The sequence below is a fragment of the Talpa occidentalis genome, unplaced genomic scaffold (genome assembly GCF_014898055.3).
Source record: "Talpa occidentalis isolate TD23 unplaced genomic scaffold, MPIMG_talOcc4v2.1 talOcc4.13, whole genome shotgun sequence".
Taxonomy (NCBI): domain Eukaryota; kingdom Metazoa; phylum Chordata; class Mammalia; order Eulipotyphla; family Talpidae; genus Talpa; species Talpa occidentalis.
The window spans coordinates 94438322-94463964 of record NW_023601322.1 but is presented as its reverse complement, the minus strand read 5'-3'; the positions used below and the strand labels follow the sequence as shown (position 1 = coordinate 94463964).

At 43.2% G+C, this 25643-nt stretch overlaps 1 protein-coding gene across 1 annotated transcript in view; it reads left to right on the top strand.

The window, feature by feature from the left end:
- Positions 1-24981, top strand: part of ALPK1 (alpha kinase 1) — a 98548-nt gene extending 73567 nt beyond the window's left edge. Inside the window, exons 6-16 of the mRNA XM_054694558.1 lie at positions 6002-6061; positions 7280-7366; positions 7975-8051; positions 9155-9250; positions 10466-10570; positions 11442-13554; positions 15700-15853; positions 17499-17661; positions 19131-19317; positions 21222-21432; positions 24955-24981. Coding sequence (XP_054550533.1) covers positions 6002-6061; positions 7280-7366; positions 7975-8051; positions 9155-9250; positions 10466-10570; positions 11442-13554; positions 15700-15853; positions 17499-17661; positions 19131-19317; positions 21222-21421 — 3242 coding nt within the window. The 3' untranslated portion in view covers positions 21422-21432; positions 24955-24981. The remainder of the gene's footprint in view (positions 1-6001; positions 6062-7279; positions 7367-7974; positions 8052-9154; positions 9251-10465; positions 10571-11441; positions 13555-15699; positions 15854-17498; positions 17662-19130; positions 19318-21221; positions 21433-24954) is intronic.
- The last annotated feature ends 662 nt before the right edge of the window (positions 24982-25643 follow it).

The following is a 25643-nucleotide window of genomic DNA, read 5'->3' as shown; positions in this document are numbered from 1 at the left end:
ACCGGTACAGTACCTGATTAGGCCTCAGAGTATCTTTTTCTTCTTCTTCTGTCACTTTGAATGAAATGAAAAATGAGACTGACATTCCAACTCAGGAGGGGATGTGTGTGCGGGGAGGGGAGGCGGCCATGCTCTGGGTGACTGCAAAGTCCATGTCCACAGAATGCTTGAATTATTTAAATGACTGGTGATGACGAGGCTGAGAATCATGTCACCTGTTCTAGTTATTTCTAAAAGTGAAAGAATCAGGGCCTTCCTGGTGGCGCAAGGGGTTAAGTACTGCACTATGAAGCAATCCACAGCCTCTGCAGCACAAGTTCGATTCCCTGGCCAGCCAGGAAGCTACCCACAAGGCACGGCAGACCTCTCCTGCCTCGCCCGCTGCTCCCCTCAGCTGTGTATTTCACTCAGTCTGCCTGCTCTGTTCCCCGCTCTGTCTCTGGTGAATCCTCTCACCCCCGCATCTCTGGCCTGTGCCCCAGCTCTTGTATGCATAAATAAATAAATCTTTAACAAAAAAAGTGAAAGAATCGAGGAGAAAAATAGGAGGCAAGGCCTCACTCCCCAAACAGACTAGCTGTGTTTGGTTGGCATTCACTCTGTGACTGCTAATAACTCTGGTCTTGAAGAGGTTAAGACGTCTTTACTTCATTTGGTTTGCAAAGGCACCGGACTAACTACACTCAGAGGAACAGTGGCTGAGTGCAGAGAGGACAGAGATATGCGAAATTGGTAAACATGGTCTTGGCGCTCGTCTACTCTTCAAACACCAAGTCTAATCACAGCAGGCCTGGCAGACATGCGTGAATTGTGCCCGCATCTTTTACTTTTCTGGGGTAACCGCCGGGACAGAGCTGAACTGAGGGAAAAATTCTGCCTTCAAATGACCTCAATTTGGGACATTTTATGAAGCCCTGGGGTTTGTATTGGGGGTCGCAGGGGGATCCTGAGAACTGCAGTTCCTTCCTGTGGCACCAGAGGGCGTTGGTGGTGAGTGGACTGTTCCGTGGTGCGCAGGGGTTAGTGGGGTGTTCCGTGGCAGTGGGGTGAGGGGGCTAATTCTGGTTCTCATCAGGGAGCACTTCGAGCAGAGCTGGTGCAGCATCTTTTATGATCTGCAGAACAGTTATGGTGTGAGATGGAAATTGAGGTCAAATGGAAGCGTGTGGATAGCTTTGCTGCACACAGCCAGACTAATTTTATTTTTTTAATTGTATTATTTTTTGGATTGAGGTAATGTTGGTTTTCATCACTGTATAGTATTCAGAGGTGGAGGTTCATAGCTCTTCAGGTGCATGTCACCACCCCACCCACCACCGAGGCACCCATGATCCTCCATCTTCCTCACCCCTGTGCTCCCCTGATAGCCTCAGTTCTAAGTCATATGTGTTGGGTTATTTTGGTTTGTAAAAGTTTGTTCTTGTGGCTTTTTTTATATTCTACATATGAAATCATTTGATACTTGTCATTCTTCTTCTGACTTACTTCACTTACCATTATTCCCTTCCATGTTGTCGCCAGTGGCAAGGTTTTGTCATTTTCTGTGACTGTGTAGTATTCCATTGGGTCTATATGCCTCATCTTCTGAATCCACTCATCTGTCCTTGGACATTTAGGTGGTTTCCATGCCTTGACTAGAGTGCACGGTGCTGCAGTGAACACAGGAGTGCAGCCAGACTACACTTTTTAAGCTTTTTGCTTCTTTATTTGCTGTCCTTTCTCTCACATCCCCAACAACGTGGTCTAGAGTTTTTCTCCTGATAATGACTGAGCCCTGACATCACCATGAACAGTCCATGCCTTTGCTCATGTATTATATTTACATCAAGTCTAAGACAAAGATACTTTATTCCCTGACAGTTGGGGGTTTTGTATCTCAGAGACACTTCCAGAAGTGCCACATATAAACACAGCCTCACATGAAGCTACTCCCAAACATCACTTGAGCCTATACCCATACTAGGAGAGACAGGGGTGTCAGGGCACAGGGGAACGTACCCCTACCCCTCTGTGTTCTTGTGGGGCTACTCAAGCAAACAAAGTAACATCAGGCAAATTATCAGGAGAAAAAATACCAAATTTAATTACAACATGTGCAGAATTTACATGGCTCTAAATTCTAGAGTAAATATGACAACCTGAAAGTGTATGTCCTGAGTGAAGGAATGGCGTAGGGGCCTGGGGCATCAAGGGGTGGGTGGGTGTGGAATCTCACATCACAAGGAAGGAATGACTGAATATGACAAATCCTGCTTCTGGTTGTGCGCCCTGCCTTAAGATAGGTTGCTCCGATAAAAAGATTATTTCTGGAGATTACCCTAAACCTGCGTACTCTTCATTCTTTAAGGTAATGGAAGCACTTTCTCTTGAACCTCAGGGCCTCGGTTAACCTTAGCAACACATACCAAGATGACGCATGTTGGAAAAAGCCTGCTCTGAACATTTCTGGGGAGGCTGATCCTGCAGGGACTTAGAGTAGGAGTGATCTCTTGGTAAGAGAGGCAGGGACAGTGGCAAGGGGTCTCAATTCCCAGGTTTAGGCATGCAGACATGGAGAAAGGAAAGGGTTATGTGACCTTTTAAGAGGCAAAGAGGGAGGACTAACGGTAATTTGAGGGGGCACTGCAGTCTTCCTCTGTCACCCTTGATCCCCCTCTCTTGGTATCTACCCACAGTACATTCTAAAACATCCAGCAGAGTGGGACTTCAGAGGCAAAAGAGGACTCACTCTTGCCTAAAACCAAGAGATTAACATATTTAGGAGACTCAGCCTTTGTGGCATAGAGACAAAGTTCAGAACCCACTTCTGTCCACAGAGGAATGGATAGTGCAGAACCTTCTCCATTTCACAAATATGGCGAATTCAGTATTTTTTTTTAAAGATTTATTTATGCATACAAGAATAGGGTACAGGTCAGAGATGTAGAGCATGAGAGGACTCACCAGAGACAGAGTGGGGAGCAAAACAGGCAGACTGACTGAAATACACTGCTGAGGGGAGCAGCGGGCGAGACAGGAGAGGTCTGCTGCACCATGTCACCTCCCTGGCCAGCCAGGGAATCGAACTCATGCTGCCGCGGCTGGCCATAGCTTGATAGTGCTGTCTTTATCCCCTGTGCCACCAGGGAGGCCCTGAATCCAGTATGTTTTTTCAGAGCCTGAAACAGAGGATCTGTTCACAGTCAGAACAGTGGACTTGTGTTCTCCACACTGCAACCGGAGGGTCACTCAGATGTATTCCCCACAGAAGGGACTGTTGAGACAGAACCCTGGCCCTGTGTGAAGAGTGAAATATTTCATTTAGTCAGATCTTGAAGGTTTTTGCAGGCTGTGGAAGGGGACTCAGTAACTCTACCAGCCCCCAGAGAAGGGGTGAGGAAGCTTGCTCTCTGCACAAGATCTGGTTGGAGGTCCCAGAGTTAGGTTAGGTTCAATCAGGAGACAGCAACCACACAGTAATATGAACAATAGAGGCTGACTATGAAGAATTATGAACTACATCAGGGGATTAATGAGGGATTGGGAAGTAGCAGGTAAAGGGAACCCTCAAGGATAACTCTCAGGGCCTCTCTGGTGGTGCAGGAGGTTAAGCACAGCACTGTGAAGCTATCCGCAGCTTCTGCAGCACAAGTTCGATCCCCAGCTGGCCAGGGAGCTGACCCACATGGCATAGCAGCCCTCTCCTGACTTGCCTGGTGCTCCCCCCAGCAGTGTACTTCAGTCTATCTGCCTGTTCTACTCCCCACTCTCTCTGGTGAATCCTCTCACCCCGCTCTGGCATGTACCCCAGCTCTTGTATGCATAAATAAATACAATAAATCTTAAAAATAAAATTAGAAGTATTTCTTTTAAATTCAAGTCAAGAAAAAAATTGCATCTTGTACCACTTCTATTGAATACCAACCTGGGGACCCTCCCATTGCAATAAGAAAAGAAAAAGAAAATAGAAGTAGAAAGATTAAAAATGAATGAACAAAATGTCATGACTTGTAGACAATATGACTGCCCACATAGAAATCTTTGAGAAATACAGATTTTAGAAGAGATATTTTAAATGCCTTTGTATATCCAGCAAAACCTAATTGGAAAATAGAGCTTTTAAGAAGAGAGGATGCTTTGATATAACATGTATTGAACAGGTATTTTATGTTATTGCCCTGGTAAGTACATTAGTATGGATGAATTTTATTAGAGACCCTAACCCATAATTTCAGATACTAGTTTTCTTTTCTTGACAAATCTATGTTGAAAGCCTGCTAAAAGTGGATTTTTGTGAGCCTTGGGGATAGTTATAAAGGTGACCAAGATGCAGTTCAGTGTGTCACTTCAGCCACATTCCATAGGTCAAAACATGCCGTGGGCCAGTTCAGATTCAAGGAGAAGGGAAAGAAAGCCCCACATTCCACTTCTTGATGAAAAATGGCAAGATCACGTTGCAAAAGAGCATATGAGATGGAAGAGATTGCCATGACCTTCTTTGGAAACACAGTCAGAGTGTATGTCTGTGTTTGCAATTTGAAATAGGGTGGTTAGGGAAGGCTTTGAGACAGTGATGCTTGAGCAAGGGCCTGAAAAAAAGAGAATGCCTTGGAGAAATTTAGGATAAAAACATTCCAAACTAAAATAATTGTGAGTTATGAAAAACCATGATGTGGGAACAAGACTGGCAGGTTCAAGGATCAGTAACTAGAGAGAGTAAGAGTAAGGAAAAGAAGTTTGGGAGATGAAGTTAAATAAGACCCAGACCATGCAGAGCTTAGAGGCTCCTTGAAGAAGGGGTGGGTGGAAAGATGAATGAATGAGTTTCCCACGTCTTAGCAATCAAAGGTAAAAAAATGTTTAAAGAAAATCTCTCTATACTTCCCCTCAATATCTTCCTGATAATTCTGTAAATAATCCAGTTGAAGGGCGACTCTATTACACTTCTTGAATACAACAGCTTTTCCAGAAAGGAGACAACTTTTTCCCCTCTCTTTTTCTTTTTCTATTGATTGCCTTTTTTTTTTTTTTAACATACATTAGTCCCACCTCTAGGAAGTCAGTTTGGCATCATTACCTGGTGGGAATAGTTTTGTTTTCTTACATCATTGTTCATTTTTGTACATAATTGGTTTCTCTCTTCAGGTGTAGTCCCCATTGTTCCCCAGACACCATATCACCTGTCAACCATCACCAGAGTCCCTTGTGTTCTTCCTTCCCCTGTTTTCACACCCCACCCCTTGCTGTAGGCCTCAGATCTATGGTCAGTGAGCTAGTTTTGACTTTTTCTTGACCTTTGGTTTACCTATATTCCTCATATAAGTGAAAACATCTGATATTTATCTTTCTCCCTCTGACATATCACTGAGTAATATCCCTTTCAGTTCCATCCAAATTTGTTTTTTGTTGTTTTTTGATGGCTGAGCATGAGTAGTATTCCATTGTGCAAATATACCACATCTTCTTGATCCATTCATCTATTTTGGGGCATTTGGGTTGTTTCCAAAGCTTAGCTATTGTAAACAGTGCTGCAGTAAACATAGGAGTTCAGGTTTCCTTTCAAATTAATGTTTTTGTTTCCTTCAGATAGATTCTTAGGAGTGGAATTGCTGGGTCCTGTGGTAGCTCCATTTTTAGTAATTTGAGGGTCCTCCAGAGAGCTTTCCATAGTGGCTAGACCAGTTTACATTCCCACCAGCAGTGTAAGAGGGCTCAAAAGAAGACAACTTGTTTTACAAAGATTGATGTTCCTTTCCCAAGTCCTGTTGTCATGAGTGGATTCTGTACGTCTCTCATCTATCTCTATGAATCTAATCCATCTCAGATACTGAGATCTGACCCATGGCCCACCTGACCGACTGCTGAAACCATCATCTTTCTCATTCATATACGATGTAGCTATTAATTTTAAAATAGAATTCTCTTTGGTTATAGCCCTTATTGTAATTTGTCACGAATTACTAGCAGTATATAAAGAACACTCTCCAAAGTAATTGTGTGGCATTTGGTTGCTTCTCTACAGGAAAACTTTTAAAAGCAGAGTATATCCTGAGCAGTCTGATAAGCAACAGTGGAGCCACAGGTAAGGCACTTTCAAGTCTTCGCAATCACCTTTGCCCTCAGACGCTACTGGGATTACAGTTTAAAAACAACTTGTGAGGGGTCCGCCCTGGTGGCCGAGGAGTCTCAGTGCTGTCACTGCTAAGGCCTGAGCTTGATCCCTGACCAGGGAGCTGACCCCCCATGGCGCAGCAGACCTCTCCTGTCTCTCCTGCTGCTCCCCTCAGCAGTGTATTTCAGTCAGTCTGCCTGTTCTGTTCCCCACACAGTCCCTGGTGAATCCTCGCACCCCCTGCACCTCTGGCCTATACCCCAGTCAGTCTGTGCATAAATAAATCAATCTTTTAAAAAAATACATACAGCAATTCTCATCTTTCATAGCTGATTAAAATAATGTCCTGTCAAAAAAATGAATACATAGCCTCCTAGTTACTGTAGTCCAGCTATTCCCAGAGCTAGCCAGGGTGGGTTCTAACACTGATGGAGGAAAGTGGCTGTGGTCAAGGCACTTACTTCTCTGGGTATCTGTTTTCTCTTGTTAAAAAACCAAAAACACAAAGTTGCTACTATTTCCCTGCTTCATTGGAGAGTGTTACCTAAAGAACAAACACTATTAATGCAGGTGACTTGATGGGCCTCAAGAAGGGCTCAGCACCTGCCTTAGAAGAATCATGATTGGGAATAAACCCTCTAAGGTTCAGACAGAGATGCTTGTTGGGAAATAAAGTTGATTTTGCTGCATAAGAAATCTAATAAAAACTATGTTCAAATTGATTTTCTTTCAGTCTTTAATCATACTTGAAAGGAAGCTAGTCCTGTAGTTGAGTAACACATAATTTAAGCTTTCAGCTATCTTGCCTGAGGGGTGGGCCTGTACCCCAGTTCTTATATGCATAAATAAATAAATCTTTTTTTTTAAGATTTTTTTATTTATTTATACAAGAGCTGGGGTACAGGTCAGAGGTGCGGGAGGGTAAGAGGATTCACCAGAGACAGAGTGGGGAACAGAATAGGCAGACTGACTGAAATCCACTGCTAAGGGGAGCAGCGGGCGAGTCCAGAGAAGTCTGCTATGCCATGGGGGTAGCTCCCTGGCCAGGGATCAAACTCGTGCTGCAGTGGCTGAGGATAGCTTTATAGTGCTGTGTCTTAACCCCTTGAGCCACCAGGGAGGCCCCAGACTATTTCTGCAGTCATACAAGGCCAAACATGCTTTCCTTGCCCCCTCCTTTTATTCTAGGTACCTGGTTGTACAGAAATGAAAGTGACAAGATCCTGGTGCAGTCGGTGTGTATACAGATCCGAGGGCAAATCCTGCAAAAGCTGGGTATGGCCGCCGGCACCTACTCCACCAGGCTGGTTTCCACAGTCTGTCTACCAGATGTACTGAGAATTTTCATGTTATAGCTGCTTAACGTTGTCCATTCATTTCCTCATGCAGGAGTTTTAGGAATATTAATGAAACAAATATTGTTCTCTTGAGTTTTGTTGCAGAAATTTGTAGTTGTGCATTGGGGCTGTTGCTTTACGGTTCTCAGTATTGCTTAGTTTCTGACTCTGTTGAGTCAGCTGCCACGCAGTGACACCTCATTGTAAATCCACCCTCATCCCCCCAGGATGCTCACAAGTTTTTCCAGCAATGAGTATAAAACCGTGCAAACTAAAGTATTTGAAAATGAACAGAGGCTGCTAATTTCTGTTCTTGTTTCAATAATGGAGTTCGTTATTTCTATATTAGTATGTGTTACATGTCATAGAGAAGGGTTCTGACCGTCTCCCTGGGACAGGGAACATTATCTGTATTAAGCCAGCAAGTGCTGCCTGTCTAGCCCAGCCTTAAGCTTCCCTAACTGCATTCAATGTATTTGAGGTATTTTCTAACCCAAAAGCAGATACAAGTCACCTATTCTCCCCCAACCTTTTTTTTTCCCCTAGGGATGTGGTATGAAGCAGCAGAGTTAATCTGGGCCTCCATTATCGGATATTTAACCCTTCCTCTGCCAGATAAAAAGGTTGTATGCTTCTCTAGTGCTGTCTTTCTCCTTTCCTATCTTTGTCTTTGGATACTTTTCTACAATAGCACAAGTTCAGTTCACCATTTATCAATTTTATTGGCCTGATTTTTATTTTTATTTATTTTTTAAAGATTTTTTTTTTATTTATACAAGAGGCACAGGATGGTGAGAGAATTCACCAGAGACAGAGCAGGTTGCAGAACAGGCAGAAGGACCGAAGTACACTGCTGAGGGGAGCAGCGGGCAAGACAGGAGAGGTCTGCCGCCCCATATGGGTATCTCCCTGGCCAGCCGGGAATCTTACCCGTGCTGCAGAGGCTGCGGACAGCTTCACAGCACTGCGCTCAACCGGCTTCGCCACCAGGGAAGGCTTGGCCTGATTTTTATTGATTCAATATGAGCATAAAACCAGGAGCATTTGGTTAACTCTTTCTGCATATTGCCCTGGCCTCACTCATAGACTCCTGGAAGATATTTAGTGTTCCTATAGTTATTTGTAACCATCTGCTTTTATGCTTATTTCTACTGAACCTCTTGTCCTTTTTATTATATACTTAGCCGTTCCCTGATTCCATAGTGAAATTGAAATGACCAACTTACTTATATGTAAAATCATTTTCCTTGAGTTGAGTGGGCAGAGGCTTCAGTGAATTGTTTATGTAGCATCATTTTCTTATTCTCTGTAAATGTGTGGGGATATTCTCCTCCTTGACTGAAGCATCAAGTTATCACATTTCCCAGAGCTGTGTCAACAGCAGGGCTGCCTGTCTTCCTTTTACAACATGGGTAGGATGAACTGTGGCCACTCTTGCTGGGCTGACCCTTCAGGCCTACCAGTGTGGCAATGCAGTGTTTGTTGGCTGTCCAGCAGGGCCAACTAAGTTGCTGTGTTTCATGAGGTCCGTGTCTCAGATGTGATGGTCTGTGAGCCCTGGGGCATCTAGTTTTAAAGTATCCTCAGTGTCACAATAACAACAACGATACTAACAATGATAATAATAAGCAATGGTCCACAGAGGGCTAAATTTTGCCATTAGGCCATGATATCGCAGCAATGATTGTGAATTCCCAATCCATGTTTTGTCTGTCTTTCCTTACAGGGAATCTCCATGTCACTAGGAATACTGGCAGACATCTTTGTTTCCATGAGCAGGAAAGATTATGAGAAGTTTAAAAACAATCCACAAATCAACATGGTAATTATCCCTCGTAATACCATGGTACAAATTGGCTCCCCTACCAAGCTGTCAATGTTATTCTAGGCGGCAGATCTATCAAGCTTTGTCTATCCTGGACTTCACTGAGAGTGAAGTGAGCAAGCTTAGAACAATCCCATGGTGTCCTCCTTGGCTTCATTATCCCCGAACGCAGCACAGGACCGACATACAGAGGGTGCTCAAAAAAATGAGCAATGTAGAAGTATTTACTTGTATGCATTTCTGGTAAATAGCCTAAATAGATTTCCAAATTTTAAGCTTCAGTAGTTTTCTCATGCTTGATAAATAGCTGTGTTAGGCCTAAAAAAGGCTACTGAATGAACAAATGTCATCAAACTGAGGATAAAGGTTTCAAACCCAACTTGTTTCCTTTCCAATTATCCCAATATTGGTTGACACACTTGGGCCATCTCAATGATAAAATGATGGGGTGATAAATTTAAAACTATAATCACAGTCTGTTCAAGTTGGACTATCAGTCACTTATTCCAAGTTCTTATCCTTAATAATAATTATTACTAATATTTATGTGTTGCTTTACAATTCAAAAACTGTGTGTGTGTGTGTGTGTGTGTGTGTAAATATTGATACACGTAAAATCCTGTGAGGTAGGTAGAGCAAAATATATCATCTCCCTTTTGAAGAAAAATAAACTGAGGTCCTGAGAAACTAGGTGACCTCAGCTTATACAACCAGATAAGAGAGAACCGGGAGCATAAACTAGGTCTTTGAGCAATTAGCACCCACAATGAACTGCTCTCCTCGCAGGTAGGGATGCTCAGTACAGGCTTCTGGAATGAAAAAATGAATCTTAATTGGATTGAAATTGTAAGTTAAAGAACCCTTTGCTAAGAACAATGTGGAAATCATCTGTTTATCTGGTTGCAAAACGTACATTTTCCGGAAACAAAGGATTGATGTGGTCCTCCACGGAAGTTTGTCTGGATTGATTTGTGCTCATTAGACCCTCTCTGGGGTGGGGTGGGCTGGATGGCTTTTGGGTCTTGGGGCCATGGGTGGTCAGCCCCTTGGCGTCTTCTGACCTGCTCACTCTTCCCAGGCATCACTCAGAATCGATAATAAGGGCAGATGTCCCTCAGAATCTTGAAAGAAAAGCAAAGGAGTTTCACAGTCTGCCCTTCACTAGTGGATCAGCAATTCCCCACACCTCACCGGCCTCCTTTTTGTTCACAGGGTTTGCTGACAGAGATGCACCACCATTTGCTGTCAGCTGCAGAAGCCTGCAAGCTGGCGGCTGCCTTCAGCCCCTACACACCCCTCTTCGTGCTCACAGCTATGGTAACGGAGCAGCCACGCCCCCCCCATCATGGAACCAGTAGGAGGGAAGGGGCTATCGTTGGGTTTGCCGACATCTGTGCACAATTGTGACTGTATTCATGGGCCTGGTCCCCAGATACCTTTAAATGTTTATTTTAAGATTTATTTTATTTATTTATGCATATAAGAACTGCGGTGTAGGCCAGAAGTATGGGGGTGGGCAGATTCACCAGAGACAGAGTTGGGAGCATAACAGGCGGATTGACTGAAATACGCTGCTGAGGGGAGCAGCAGGAGAGACAGGAGAGGTCTGCTGCGCCATGTGGGTCACCTCCTTGGTGGGGGATCGAACTCATGCTGAAGTGGCTGCCGATAGCTTGGTAGTACTGAGACTTAACCCCTTGAGTCATCAGGGAGGCCCCTTTAAGTGTTTAAATACTGCCCAGGTCATCCTAATACCCATAGAGGTTGGAAGTCATTATTCTATTATTTTTGACAATTATTAAATGAATAGGGTGCTGATGTATGGCTGCCTTGTTTGCACACAGATTTATTATATCCACAACCCCACATAGACTGTGTTTGCTAAAACTAACAACAGCAACAACAAATTGATCATCTTGAATCAAAAGTTTGATGCTACAGAAAGAAAAGAGTCAAAGCTAATTTCTCCTCCCTCCACATCACCCCATCGTGTGTGGCCCAGTCCCTCCTGATCAGCCAAGAAGAGCCCAGGGTCTGCGGCTCTGGTGGTGTGTTTTCCTCTGAATAGCCTCGCCACCTGCTTCTTGTCCTCCAATATAGACAGTGACTCGTTTGCAATGAGAAGTCCTGCTTGGCTCACAGCCAGTTCCATTTCAGTGCCTGACTTTGCCTTTCGTTCCTTCTGCAGAACATCCGTGGCACATGCTTGCTGTCGTACAGTAATTCTAAGGACTGTCCTCCAGGAATGAAAAATTCCTACCTGTGTGAAGCCAAAGAGGCCTTTGAGATTGGCCTCCTCACCAAGAGACGGGATGAGCTGGTTACTGGAAAGCAGGAGCTTCACAGCTTCCTCAAAGCTGCGTTCGGTCTCGCCACGGTGCACCGGCGGCTCTTCGGGGAGCCAGAGCCGGTGCGGGTGGCCAGTCGGCTCTGTGGCGAGGCATTGGAGAAGCTGTATGCCTTCAGCACTTTCTCTGACAGTCAGGAGAAGGAAGCCCTCTCGCGGGAGATCATGTCTGTGGTGGGCAGGGTGAAGGAGCACTTGCAAGTCCAGAGCTTCTCGAATCTCGATGACAAGTCTTATGTGCCAGAGGGTTTCCAGTGCCGGTTGGATGAACTCATCTTGCATGGGCGAGTGGATTTCCAGGAAGTCCTCCAAGCCTATTCCCAGCACCACACTGCCGTGTGCAAAGAATTCGAAAGCACTTGTGGAAACAACAGAAATAAACAGAAAGCTTCAAAAGCGGGTGTCTGTATCACCGCTCTAAAAACGGAAACAAAAAACGCAGATACAGTGAATACAGCCGAAGACAGAGCACATCTCCCAAGAGATGAGGGAGGATCTTCCTCCCAAAGGGTCGAGGGCGCCCAGGAGGAACTCGGAAGGGCCGGCAGGAGAAGCCGGACCCATTCCCAGGCTCTCCGAGTGTCCTCGGATCAAGCCGCAGAGGTGGACGCAGGGTCCTCGGACCACGGTGATGGTGGGGGTGCCGTTCTGGGCACACCTCTGAGTGACAGCCAGAGCTCTGGTTCCTGGAACAGGTTGTCCGGGCTCAGTTCTTCGACCAGCTGGGAGGAAGTGAGTGGGCACCTGGAGGGCCATTCAGTCCGGGAAGAGTCTAGCCCCGGGGAGCATCTCTTGGACAACCAGTGTTCCACGGCGCCCTCTGAGGAGCTGCAGGGTGACGGGAAGAGTAGATCCCCTCCGTCCTTGTGTTCAGACCTGCAGGGGCTGTCTCTCCAGATGTGCAAGGATGTTGACACCACATCTTCTCAGGGCCCGCTACACTCACACATGCCCAGGGGTGTCCACACTCCTCCTCATAACACAGCAGACACTTCTGTAGCCTCTGGGGCAGGGCCGGTAGCTGCAGCTCCAGAAGGCAAGCAGGAAGCAAGAGTTAGGGGATCCAGAAAGACTCTTGCTCATCCCAGACCCAGGTGTGGTTCTGCCTCTCGGTCTCCTGATTCCATGTGGCCCAAGCATGTGGCCACATGTCCGCCACTCCAAGAAGAAACCTTTGAGTTAATTGATGAGTTTCCAGAAACCGACGATGATGCCACAGGTGGGCGTGGAGAAGAGAAGAGAGACTCAAAGATCGATAAAAGAGGCACAGGCCCCACGTTCAGAGACCACCCCTCCTGGGTCGACCCAGAAGGAGAAACAGCAGAGAGCATTGTGGAAGTGCCCTTCGAGTCTCAAATAGTCACAGACACTTCTCTGGGCAAAAGTTCCGGGAGAGCAGGTGGCTCTGTCCTTCCTCGATGGCCTGTTCAAAATCCTGCCTCGAAAGAAAGCAGCATCTCGGCCAAAGAGCCGGGTGTGGACCCTGATGCTCCCACAGTGGATGAGGAGGGCCATGCACTCGACACCACAGATGTCCACTCCTCAGGTCCATGCAGCTCTCACTGGGCTCTTAGGCCACCACTGGGCCTGGGGCCTGCAACCCCTGGTTCCTTCCCAGCCGTCAACGAGGATTGCGCTACCACAGAGGAGGGCAGCAAGCCTGCAAACTTGTTCAACTGCGGCCAGAACTCCAGCTCGTCCTCTTCATCCTGGGGCCTGAAATCTGCATTTTCCAGCAGTTCTTCTGAGGCGGACAACCCCTGGTCCCTTCTCAACTCCAGCAACTATTGTTTTGTCTCACTGCCAAAAACAGTGAGGCAGGAGATCCTCGAGGCGCGTACCCTGCGGCCTGACGACTTTGCCAAGCTCCTGGCAGGGGTGACGCATGAGTGGCTGTTCCAGAGACTAAAAAACACGGGTATTTTTAAGTCCATTCAGCTCCGCCGGGCACACCGTAAGTACCTTTCCAGAAGGTGCAACTCAGGAAGCCCCTACCCACATTTGGGGCTTTCAGGTCAACCTGCTATCTGGGTCAGCTAAGATATGGCCCCTCACTTTGCTTTGTGAGTCTGCAGGGTGATCTTGGGGCACTCACCCCGTGTGCTGGGCTCCATTGGCTGGTTGCAAAAAATCGGGGCTCACTCCTTCTGCCTCACGGGGGTGGGGGCTGCTGTAAGGACAAATGAGGCAGGCAAGTATCTGAGAGGATTCCGAAATAGTCATCCATCAGGGCTTAAAGCAAATCTGGATGTGATACCCCCTCAGCGTCTGTCTTCTTAGTTGGTTCTCGTTATCATCCAGTTGATTTCCTTTTTTTTGCATCAGATTTTAGGGTCAGATTTCTTTAGTTGAACTGGCATCATCCTTCTCTTTGGCAGAGGCTTTCACATCTGTCCACTAAGAGCTTTCTTGCTGGTCAAGTGACATTTCTGTTGTAACCAGCTTCTTGCTTAAGAGCAGGGACCCTGGGCAGGGCCGCCCTACAAACTGTTTAAAACACGGATTAGAAGTGGTGGAGAGGGCCTCCCCGGTGGCGCAGCGGTTGAGCGCTGGGTTGCAAAGCTGCCCGTGGCCTCTGCGGCGCCGGTTCGATCCCCGGCTGCTTCCCGGCCACCGGAGGAGGGTCCCACATGGCGTGCAGACCTCTCCTGCCGCCCGCTGCTCCCCTCAGCAGTGTACTTCGGTCCTTCTGCCTGCTCTGCTCCCCGCTCTGGCTCTGGTGAATTCTCTCACCCTCCCGCGCTTCTGACTGTACCCAGTGCATGTATAAACAAAAAACAAACAAACAAACAAACAAACAAATAAATAAAGCATGCCTCTATAAAAAAAAAAAAAGATGCTTCTGTTAGAGCATCACCTCATAATGCCTTCCAAAACACTGAAGAATTATTTGAATGAATTAAAAAAAAAAACAACTATTGCTAAGTGCATTTAGGGGGGAAAAACATGGCTTGCTGTTGTTGACTGTGAACTAAAGTAGTAGCTCTCGATGCTACCACTACCTGGGGGGGCTTTGTACAATTTCCAATGCCTCGCCCCCAGAGTTTCCAGTCTAGGGGTCTGGGGTGTGCATGCAGGCTTCCGTACTTGTGAAGAGTTCCCCAGTGATTTTGTATAGGGCCTGTTTTGCCTGCTGCCTTGAAGCCTGATTAGAACACAGACCAATTTACTACCAAAAGAAGCAACAATCTCTGCTAAGAGAGCTTCTCTACTGACTGTGAGATTCTGTGGTTTCAGAATCACATTTCTGGGTTACTGTTAATTCTTTGTGGAAATTTATGGACAACAAGCGATGGTGGAGGAAGCAAGACCCAAAGTTGAAGAAATTGACGGTCTCCTTTCATCTTCCCGCAACTCACTGCCCATCCTACAGTGGGTGCAAGTAGCCCATCTTCCATTTCCATGCCCAGCTTCTTCAGTGGAGCCCCAGCTCCGGCCACCATCCCTGCCAGCCTCCAGTCATCACCACAGGCCTGTGGATTAATCTTTCTTTCATATTTTCATGACCTCAAAGAAATGCTTTCTGCCTTCATTTTTCTTCCCTTCTTTAAGCTGGACACAGCCCTTAAACTTCCCCTCTTCTCTTTCCCTTTTTCAGTTGAATTCGCGTCTTTATGAAGTCACTATATTTTCTCAAGTAATTCTTGCATTTGTTCAATTTAAAACAAGAGACTTTTAGGATGCACTAAAATATGTAATATAGGCGTTGCCAGGAACCTCTCAGGATAAATTAATTTATTTCTGTCTGTGCAACCTGTTATAAGTAGTGGCCTGTAATATATGGGCTCGATATATCAGATTTTCAAAGATGGTGTGTGGGTTTTTGCTGTTTAAAAGGCTGTTTATTTTTCACTACTTTCCTAAATGATTTTGTGAGCCAGAGATTATTCTTCATTATATTTGTAAAGCTTTACTTTTTGTTGTGTTTCACTGACTTTTTAGCAGTATCATAGAAGAGGCTCAAATTTAAGAATATATATGAGGAAGGAAAAGATTTTAGATGAGATGGATTAAGACTTATGTTACGTCTACTTTATTCATGAATTGTAATATTCTCTCTTGACAGTAACATTCACTTTCACCTCATCCTTTTTTCCAGATGCTCTTATGTTAAAATATTCCAAGAAATCTGAGTTGTGGACAGCCCAGGAAACTATTGTATATTTGGGGGACTACCTGAATGTGAAGAAGAAAGGCAGACAAAGAAATGCTTTTTGGGTTCATCATCTTCATCAGGAAGAAATTCTGGGGAGGTATGGTTTGAAAGAGCTGAAAAATGTAAACAGAATGTACATTTTACTATTTCCACTATTTTCCCTTCTCATTCATTAATAGCACTTACCATTGATTAAAGACCATATTATATCAGTCATGTAACTGGATGTTGGTTTCAAACTCATTGTGGAAGCATTAGTCTCTCCCCATTTTACAGATAAGAAAAATATGACCAGTCAGAGGGCCTTAATGAATATTCTCACTAAAAATAAAAGCTCTAATTTTAAGTATATGGACGAGACTGAAAAAAATGGCATGAAAATCCTCTGAGGTTCAAGCCAAGGATACAGCACATCCAGGGACACAAGTGAATACTGAACCCTTAACACACACATCTGGTGAACTACTACTTTAAGTGGACACTTTTTCTTTATAATGAATATCACCCTGGTTCAGGATGTATAGTGTTCTCCAGAAAAACAGAACAAATAGGATAGTAATCATACAAGCAGAGATTTATTATCTGGAATTGGTTCATTTGTCAATGAAATTAATCGCAGTCAATAAGCCGGAGCTCCAGAAAGAACCCCATATTTCAGTTCAACTCCAAGTCAGGCATGAGTAATTCTCTCACTTTTCGGGGGGGAGGGTCAGCCTGTTTGCTCTATTCAGCCCTTCAACTGATTAGATGGAACCCACCAACATTATAAGAGCCCATTTGCTTTACTCAATGTTGATTAACATGTTCATTTTATCCAAAAACATACGCACACCACAAGAATAATGTTTGACCCAGTATCTGGGCTACCCATGACCAATCAGGAAGACACAAATTAATTGTCACAGTCAGCTCAATAAATTGAGTTCCATTGCTCAGGTGGCCCCTGAAATATTTGTTGTTGTTGTTTTTAATTTATTTATTTATGTGTACAAGAATTGGGGTACAGGCCAGAGGTGCAGGAGGGTGACAGGAATCACCAGAGACAGAGTGGGGAGCAGAATAGGCAGATCCAATGCAATACACTGCTGAGGGGAGCAGCAGGTGAGACAGGAGAGGTCTGCCGCACCATGTGGGTAGCTCCCTGGCCAGGGATCAAACTCATGCTGATAGCTTGATGATAGCACTGTGTCTTTAACCCCTGCACCACCAGGGAGGCCCCCCATGAAATACTTGATTCATCAGGTAATTAATATTCACTATCAAAGGCCAAGAAGAAAATATCTTTTGAGTACTTTTGTTTTTTTTTTTTTTTTTTTTTAATTTTTTTTTTTTTTTTTTTTTTTTTTAATAGAGGCATGCTTTATTTATTTGTTTGCTGGTTTCTTTTGTTTTGTTTTGTTTATACATGCACTGGGTATAGTCAGAAGCGCGGGAGGGCGAGAGAATTCACCAGAGCCAGAGCGGGGAGCAGAGCAGGCAGAAGGACCGAAGTACACTGCTGAGGGGAGCAGCGGGCGGCAGGAGAGGTCTGCGCGCCATGTGGGACCCTCCTCTGGTGGCCGGGGAGCAGCCGGGGATCGAACCGGCGCCGCAGAGGCCGCGCGCAGCTTCGCAACCCAGCGCTCAACCGCTGCGCCACCGGGGAGGCCCTTTTGAGTACTTTTGAATATCTTTTGATCTCTCTCTTTCTCCATTGTAAGAATAGCTTTGCATGTATTTGTGTGGTTTTCCTTCATGTGTAGATATGTTGGGAAAGAATACAAGGAGCAGAAGGGGCTCTTGCACCACTTCGCCGATGTGGAGCGCCAGATGACCGCACAGTACTATGTGACAGAATTTAACAAGAGACTTTATGAACAAAAGATTCCGACACAGATTTTCTACATCCCATCCACCATCTTGCTGGTAAGATTGAAGAAAGCAAGGGTTTGATTGAACAAGCTTGTAAATATGTATTTGGTTAGATTTCTGTGGCCAAATCCCCGCCATCTATCATCATTCTGATAAACCCCAATAAACTCAGTTACCAGATTCCTCAATCTGCTTCTCTATTTCGATAGCTGAAGAAGGTGTGATTTAGATCTTCAAAGTCACCTATGAATATCTATTGATCCTGGTATCTGGCCCAACATATTAAGTTAGCATCTTTTGTATACTTCTCTTTTGGATTCTCTATGTACATTCAGAGAGAGAGAACCCTAAAGTTCATGCCTAATGAAAATTATCCCCTTAATATGATGCATCAATCCTGTTGGCCCCCACCCTTGCAGCCAGATAATCACTAAGCCATTGCTTAAACACCTTTAGTGAGAACAAAGTAATTGTCACCTTTTTCACCTTCAAATAATTCTAATTGTTAGGAAGTTTTTACATTTGGTCCAAATCTGTCTTTCTCCTCTTACTACCTATGGGTTACAACTTTGTCTTCTGGGAGCACTGTGACCCATCTCTCTTCACTAAAAAATTTGGTTAAATATATAAAGGCAATCCTGGGGCCTCCCTGGTGATACAGAGGGTTAAGCATTAGCATTGTAAAGCAATCTGCAGCTACTTGCAGCACAAATTCGATCCCTGACTAGGGAGCTACCTACATGGTGCGGCAGACCTCTCCTGACTCGCCCACTGCTCCCCTCAGCAGTGTATTTCAGTCAGTCTGCCTATTCTCCTCCCCACTCTGTCTCTGGTGAATCCTCTCACCCTCTGCACCTCTGGCCTGTACCCCAGTACTTGTATACATAAATAAATTAATCTTTTAAAAAGTATATATATAAAGGCAATCCTTTCCCCTCCCACACACACACACACACACTTTGTTCTTCAGTGGCTTAGACTAAGTTACTTCACCAAATATGTTGAATTCAAGGCTAATGCACACCTAAGTGGATTTTTTTTAACTTTGGATGGAGATATTTTTACACCCATATTTTATTACTTAGAATAGCTGTCATCCATTTTGTACCTTCTTTATGTCTAGCACGAAGCCAGACATTTCACCAACATTAACTCTAACCTTTGAAACAATACAAGACAGCTCCTATATTACCAGAGTCCAGGTACCTGATATGTCCATATCCCTAGCCAGCTCCCCCTCACCCATTAAGGCCTAATCTTCGTGTCAATATTTTAACAAAATAATAATTTTAGGTTCTATTATATGCCGCATACAGTGTTACACACCTTATAAGGATTTTCTCATCGAATTCTTTGAACAGTCCTATGAGGCAACTGCTATAATACTCACTTTACGAATGAGGGAACTAAAATCTATAGAAATCACAAATTCCTAAGTGACATAGTCTCAGTTCAAACATCTGCCTCATTGCACTGTCTACAGACTGACCTTCTGTTCTACCACCTCCCCCGTCTATTTTCAGATTTTGGAAGGCAGTACAATAAAGGGATGTATCAGTGTGGAACCTTACATACTCGGAGAATTTGTGAAGTTATCAAATAACACAAAAGTGGTGAAAACAGAATACAAAGCCACTGACTATGGCTTGGCTTACGGACATTTTTCCTATGAGTTTTCCAATCACAAAGATATTGTGGTCGATTTACAAGGTACGTGAAACGGGACATGGTTTTTCACTTTCAGTATAATTTCTATGTCAATGTGAGGTTTTGTGAGTAGCTCTACTAGTCCTGTATCTAGTAGAGTGTTTAGTGCGTCAACTACTCAACTATTTGAAATTAAGTGATTTTATTGATTTAGCAAATGATGCCTGAAAAAAGTATCAGAAGTTTCTATAACTAACTAAGGGGTCACATAATCAGCGAGAAGATGTGACTCACAGCCTGTTGTGATTATTTCTAGAAAGAATCCAAGACAGCTTTTTTATTCCATTCAAGTCAGTTTGAGGGATGAAACTTTGTTATCGTTGCATTTTATTTTCATGTGTCAGATCTTTGCATAATTTCCTTTCTCAAGCCACTGCCTTTATTACAAGTGTGAGATTGGGTTTTATAATTGATATCATGAACAGAAAGTGGTGTGTACTTCATTCTGACTTCTTTTAAAATCAGGATTAATGTTTTAATTCTATTTCAGTTCATCAGGCATTTTATTTGTCAGAATCATTAGCCAATATGTTATGCTTCATTTAAACGATAGGAGATTTGTTATAATTATCTCTAGTAATGATTCCAAAACCATCCTGTAAGTTCTTCTATCCCCTCTTCCACAGCGCTTACCATCCCTGTCATATTATGTAGTTCTCCTACTTACATGGTTTATTAATCTGTCCCCCTTCACAAGAATGTTAGCTCAATGAGTGCAGAGATATTTTAGGAACATATTCAGTATTTTAGGACCCAAGTCAGTATTTTATACTGCATGTGGCTCAGTAAATATTTGTTAAATGAACAGATGATTATCTATGTTATTGAGTAAGGTACTAAGGAAACCTCTGAATTATGAAAGAAACATTCAATATTGTGATTGTAGTAATAATACTAAGTATATCCTATTGCTCTCTAATTCTTTGAAAATTGATGATCTGTGTATGTTCTAGTTGATAAATTTAATTACCTAATATTCAACTCTCCTTTTTTTGATGATTTTTTAAATTTAAATTTTATTTTTATATTCCCCATACAATTACAACCCCCTTATTTTTACCCCAAGCCTTCCTTTCCCTACCCCCCCACCCCCCATAGAGTGTCTCTGGTTCATAGTTTTTTGTTGATTTTGATTTTCACTTTCTTATAGTTATTCATTTTCCTGGTCCCTTATTTAAGTTCTCTAGATTCCTGCTATGAGTGAGACCATCCGGTATTTTTCTTTTTCTTTCTGGCTTATTTCGCTGAGCATGATCCCTTCCAGCGCCATCCATGTTGCTGCAAATGGCATGTGTTTATCTTTTTTGAATGCTGGGTAATATTCCATGATGTATATGTACCACATCTTCTTGATCCAGTCATCTATTTTTGGGCATCTGGGCTGTTTCCAAAGCTTAGCTATAGTAAACAGTGCTGCTATCAACATAGGGGTGCAGGTGCTCTTTGGAACTGATGTTTCTGTGTCCTTTGGGTAAATACCTAGGAGTGGGATTGCTGGATCCTATGGAAGCTCTATGTTTAGTAGGTCCAGAAATCTCCACACAGCTCTCCATAGTGGTTGGACCAGTTTGCACTCCCACCAGCAGTGCAGGAGAGTTCCTTTTTCTCCACATCCTCACCAACATTTGTTGTTGCTAATTTTTTTAATATGTGCCATTCTCACTGGTGTGAGATGGTATCTCATGGTAGTTTTGATTTGCATTTCCCTGATTACAAGTGATTCAACTCTCCTTCTTAAATCAGTAATTAGAACATGAAATGTCAAATCCCTTGGCAAAACTTAATAAGATCACAGAACAACCAGGTTTTTAACATGTCTCTTTAGGATATATACATTTTTTTTTTCTGAAACAGCTCACCAACTTACACAGAGGACTAAATTCTCAGACATGTCGATTTCCTTTTAGGTTGGGTGACAAGAAACGGAAAAGGGCTCATCTACCTCACAGACCCCCAGATCCACTCTGTGGAGCAGAAAGATGTCACTACCAATTTTGGAAAGAGGGGGATTTTTTACTTCTTTAATCACCAGCATGTGGAATGTAATGAAATATGCCATCGTCTCTCTTTGACAAGACCTTCAGTTGAGAAGCTACTTAAGTTCTAGACTCTGTGGAGGTAACTTGTGCTATTTTTGATGTCCGGTTCTCTTTCCTTCCAGGGACCCAGGACTTGGCACTGCCTGGTCTTTTTGGGCTTAGATGGCACCAGGAGACTGGTTCTGGTCAGGGCTCTGTGAGTCTCTGCCATAGGTACCCAGAAAGTGTCAGGGTGCTGCTAGCTGTTATCAGCATAAGCCCTGCAGTGAGGGCTTATGACAGACCCAAAGCAGACCAGGACAGACCATGACAGACACAAAGCACAGCTGAAAGCAAACTTCTGGTTTAAAAGCTTGAGATTTTAGAGTTTTTCTGTCACCATTCATCGAGATGGATACTATTGGTGTTGTCCTTATTGAAATAATTAACTTGGACAAAAATGATGGATAGTTACTAATACTATTAGCAGAATAGTAAACAGGGAACTTTATAATGGAAGAGTCAGGTTAATGCTACTTAGCCCTCAATACTTTCACCCCAAAAGTGGGATAATAAATCAAGGATAAACAACATTTTAGAGACAATCAGGGACCTTTAGTGTATACTGAGTGTTAGGTAAATTTAGTGAAGCAATATCTTAAAGAAATACAAAAGGCAAAAATTAGTGGAGGAAAAAGTAAAAGAAGTTTGGCTCTTTCTGGATAATGTTGGAGCAGGGAGATGAGTACTTGGAGATTCATTGTACTAGTCTTTCCCCTTTTGTATATATTTTTATAACTCCACAAAAAAATGTTTTAAGTTTAAGATTATTTAACGGGGAGAATGCAAAGGAAATTCCCATGAATGGGTATTTGGAGGTGATGAAAAACATGATTTGTGTCAAACTAATCAGAAAAATATGTAAGGAATAGTGTTCAACATTATGGAATCCTGCAGAACAGCCCAGAAGAAATAAAATGTGTATTAAGTGAGAGTCTGAGAACAGTAAAAAGAGATTGATTGCTGACAGCCAGAAAAGCAGTGATTATTTGACACATTTGAATGCTGTAGACTAATTGTTAGTGAACAATGACCTATTGGCCAAATGGCCATCTGTTTTTGTTAATAAAGTTTTATTGGAACAGAGCCATAGTCATTGAGTCACGTATTGACTGTGGCTGTTTGGGGTTATATTGGTGGAACTGAGCCATTTTATCAGAGTCTGTATGTCTCCAAAGCCAAAAATATACACTCTCTGGCCCTTTAAAGAAAAGCTCTATCAATCCTTATTGTAGAAGGTGGAATCAAGAATGTAGGTAAGTCTGTGAAAAATGTGCTGATTACCAGAGGGAAGGGTGAGGAAGGTCAAGGTGGGGAGGGAAAAGGATGGGGTATTGGCACTGAAGCTTTGTTGAAGGGTGAATGAGGTGTGTGCGCACAGGGAGGGTGAAGTTGTACTCCGCAAATCATACAGTTGTGTAAATGGTTAGTGAATCAGTAAGATTTGAGAAGAAAAGAAAATGTTTACAGAATAAAGGTCAGGATCTTACATTTATGCATATGAATATCTCTACCAAAACAGAAAGGAAGGTATCAACGATAGGTGAAAAAATCAGAAATTAAGGTGCTGGAGAAGGAAGTTGATGGAAGTCATATGTCAGAACACCTTCCTCTGTGAAGTCAAAAACTTGGATAGCTGCTGTGTGAGGTGAAGTTAGCAAGTCAGGGATTTGAGGAGTAAAGGCTTTGAAACAACACATATTTCAGTTTTGTAACTCAGCAAGAATAATACTGACAGGAGTTTGCAGGTAGTTACATTTTAAGAACTCTTTAAACTGTTACTTATTTACACCAACACCCATAGATCCAAATTCTAGATTAAGGAATTAAATATTATTAGTGTTGAAGCCTCTACTAGCTCCATCCCTGCCTTCTACTTCCTTCTCTATTCCAAAAGCAATCACTGCCCAGAAATTGTTGGTTATTGTTGCCCTGGATGTCTCATACATTTATTTTTGTTTAAGTTGGTATACATTTATATTTTATATAATGTTCATAGTATCCAGTTTTTTAAATGTTTATGTTTTATATACATACAAAAAAGAACAGACTAAAGATGTCAGCTGGGGCTGCAGTCATCTGAAGGCTTGACTGGGGCTGGGGCTGTCTTCCAAGCTCTCTTATGAGATCACTGGCAGGATCCCTTTCCTGGCTGGAAAGTGATGGAAAGGTTTTGAGATGATGTATGTTCTGTGTGGTTTGGATACAGATGTTCTCTGTGAACAGCTTAGTAGCAACTAGGTGTAAAGTGTTGGTCAGAGGCCTGAGTTGCTGATGCGGGGGCTGCCCATTTGACAACATGGCAGCTTCATGATACACCATCACCTCTTCTATATACTTTAGTCCCACAGACCAGGTCTGCATACTGGGGAGGGGACTCCCGGGAGCCCCAGGAGGTGGGGATCGTGGAGGCTGTCATGGAACTGCATCTATTTCACTACAATAGCCTGAACCAGGTTTCCACCTCTTGATACCCCCAGCATCTGCTTAGTTCATTTTGGTTTAAATAAGAAAATGAATGAGTGAATGAATAGTGAGACATCAATGATAAGTATGTGTATTTTAGATGCTGGGTAAATGCTTACTAGATAATTTTTGCTACATCTGGCAAAATTGGATGAGGATTCATGCCTCGGTATCAGAAGCAAAGACTATTTGAGGTCTTCAGGCTTCAGAAAACCCTGCTGTAAAAAGGAAGGGGTGTTGGCAGACAGTGGGTAGGTAGAAAGAGAGAAAGTCAGAAGGAAAGAAAAAGAACTTCCATCTGCCACCTCCAATTTATAAAGAAAATTATTTTGTTTCTTTCTCTAAAAACATTTCTAATCTCCTTCTCCCTCTCTTTAACTTCTATTTCACACAGAAAATGGATATTGGGAGAATTTTCATTATCCTTTTTCTAAATTGAGCTAAATTTTTTATTTTACTTTTTGCACACAGAGCTGTGTGAAATGGCAATATTTAAAAAGCAAAGTCTCAACTTAAGAGACTTCATTTTTGTCCCTTCAGCCATCAGAAATGTCAGGTCTTTGTTGCTGCCTGTTAGCCCTGCTATTGTTTTGAAGATGATGTTTGTTCTCTGTGATCTGGATATACAGATGTCCTCTGTCTGAAGAGCTCAGTAGAAAGTAGGTGTAAAGTGTAAGAAGCAAGAGAGGGGAAAGAGTAAATCTCTTTATTATGGTGCATAAACCTTCAGTGAGAAGGAGCTTTGCAGCTGCACGAGGAGAAAAATGCATTCAAAACTATAATGCCAGTGTGAATAATCCTTTCTCGAATGCTGCTTGCAGACTGCTCCAGCTTTGTCAGGTGAACTTGAACTGGGCCATCAGATTGGCCCCCACCCCATTGCACACTCTGTCTGTCACCCCCGGGCATTCACCATCTTGACTGTTGTTTAAAGAGAACAAGCAATCCATCATTGAACCGGGGAGTCACTTTCTCATAGAAAAGTAAAATCAGCATGTGACACTACTCAGCCCTAGTGTTTTGCAGATTAAAATGATACATGGCGACTCACGTGTTACTAGGAAGATTAAGTCGGTTATCTTGTTCCGCTCCCCAGACAAAAGAATCTCCCCCCAGCAGTAAGTGGGAGCTTTGCAGGAGCTGGACAAGTTGGACTTGACTATCCCAGTGAAACAGAGAGAGTTTAACAAGACAAAATATTACTTTACTTGCACTCGCTGGGCCTTCCCTGCAGAAGACGGTACAAAGAAGAACCGACCCCAGGAGGGGGAGCGGCTGAATTACCACACAAGCTTCTACTGTTTGACGTGCCAATTTTATTACCGGAGATGGACACGCAATTTATTGTCTGAATGCCCCCACAATTGATTTAAATATGGGGAAATAAATGAGCAGCCTCTGGCCCTGGGGCCTTAACTTCCTAAGAGTAGGTCGCCAATCCTGCAGCTACAGTATCAAGTTATTAACACTGTTATTCCATTGTGTGAGCTACACAGTAATAAAATTTTAAATGAATCTCCTACAGAAAGGAGCTTACAATGGAAGGCTGGGACACAGCCTGCAATTCAGCAAGACAAGGCGAATATTTACCACGTTACAGAAAACAGTGTGTTTTATATGATTGAATGTGTAGCTGAGTTATACCTGTTTTGAAAGTAAATTCTAAAAAGAAGACTAAAGTCAGTATTACAAAGTGTTTATTTTCATGTAAATAAGTGCATTCATTAAAATTAATGGACGAAAACCCATGTCTTTCTAATTAAATATTTTTTTAAACTTAAAAGA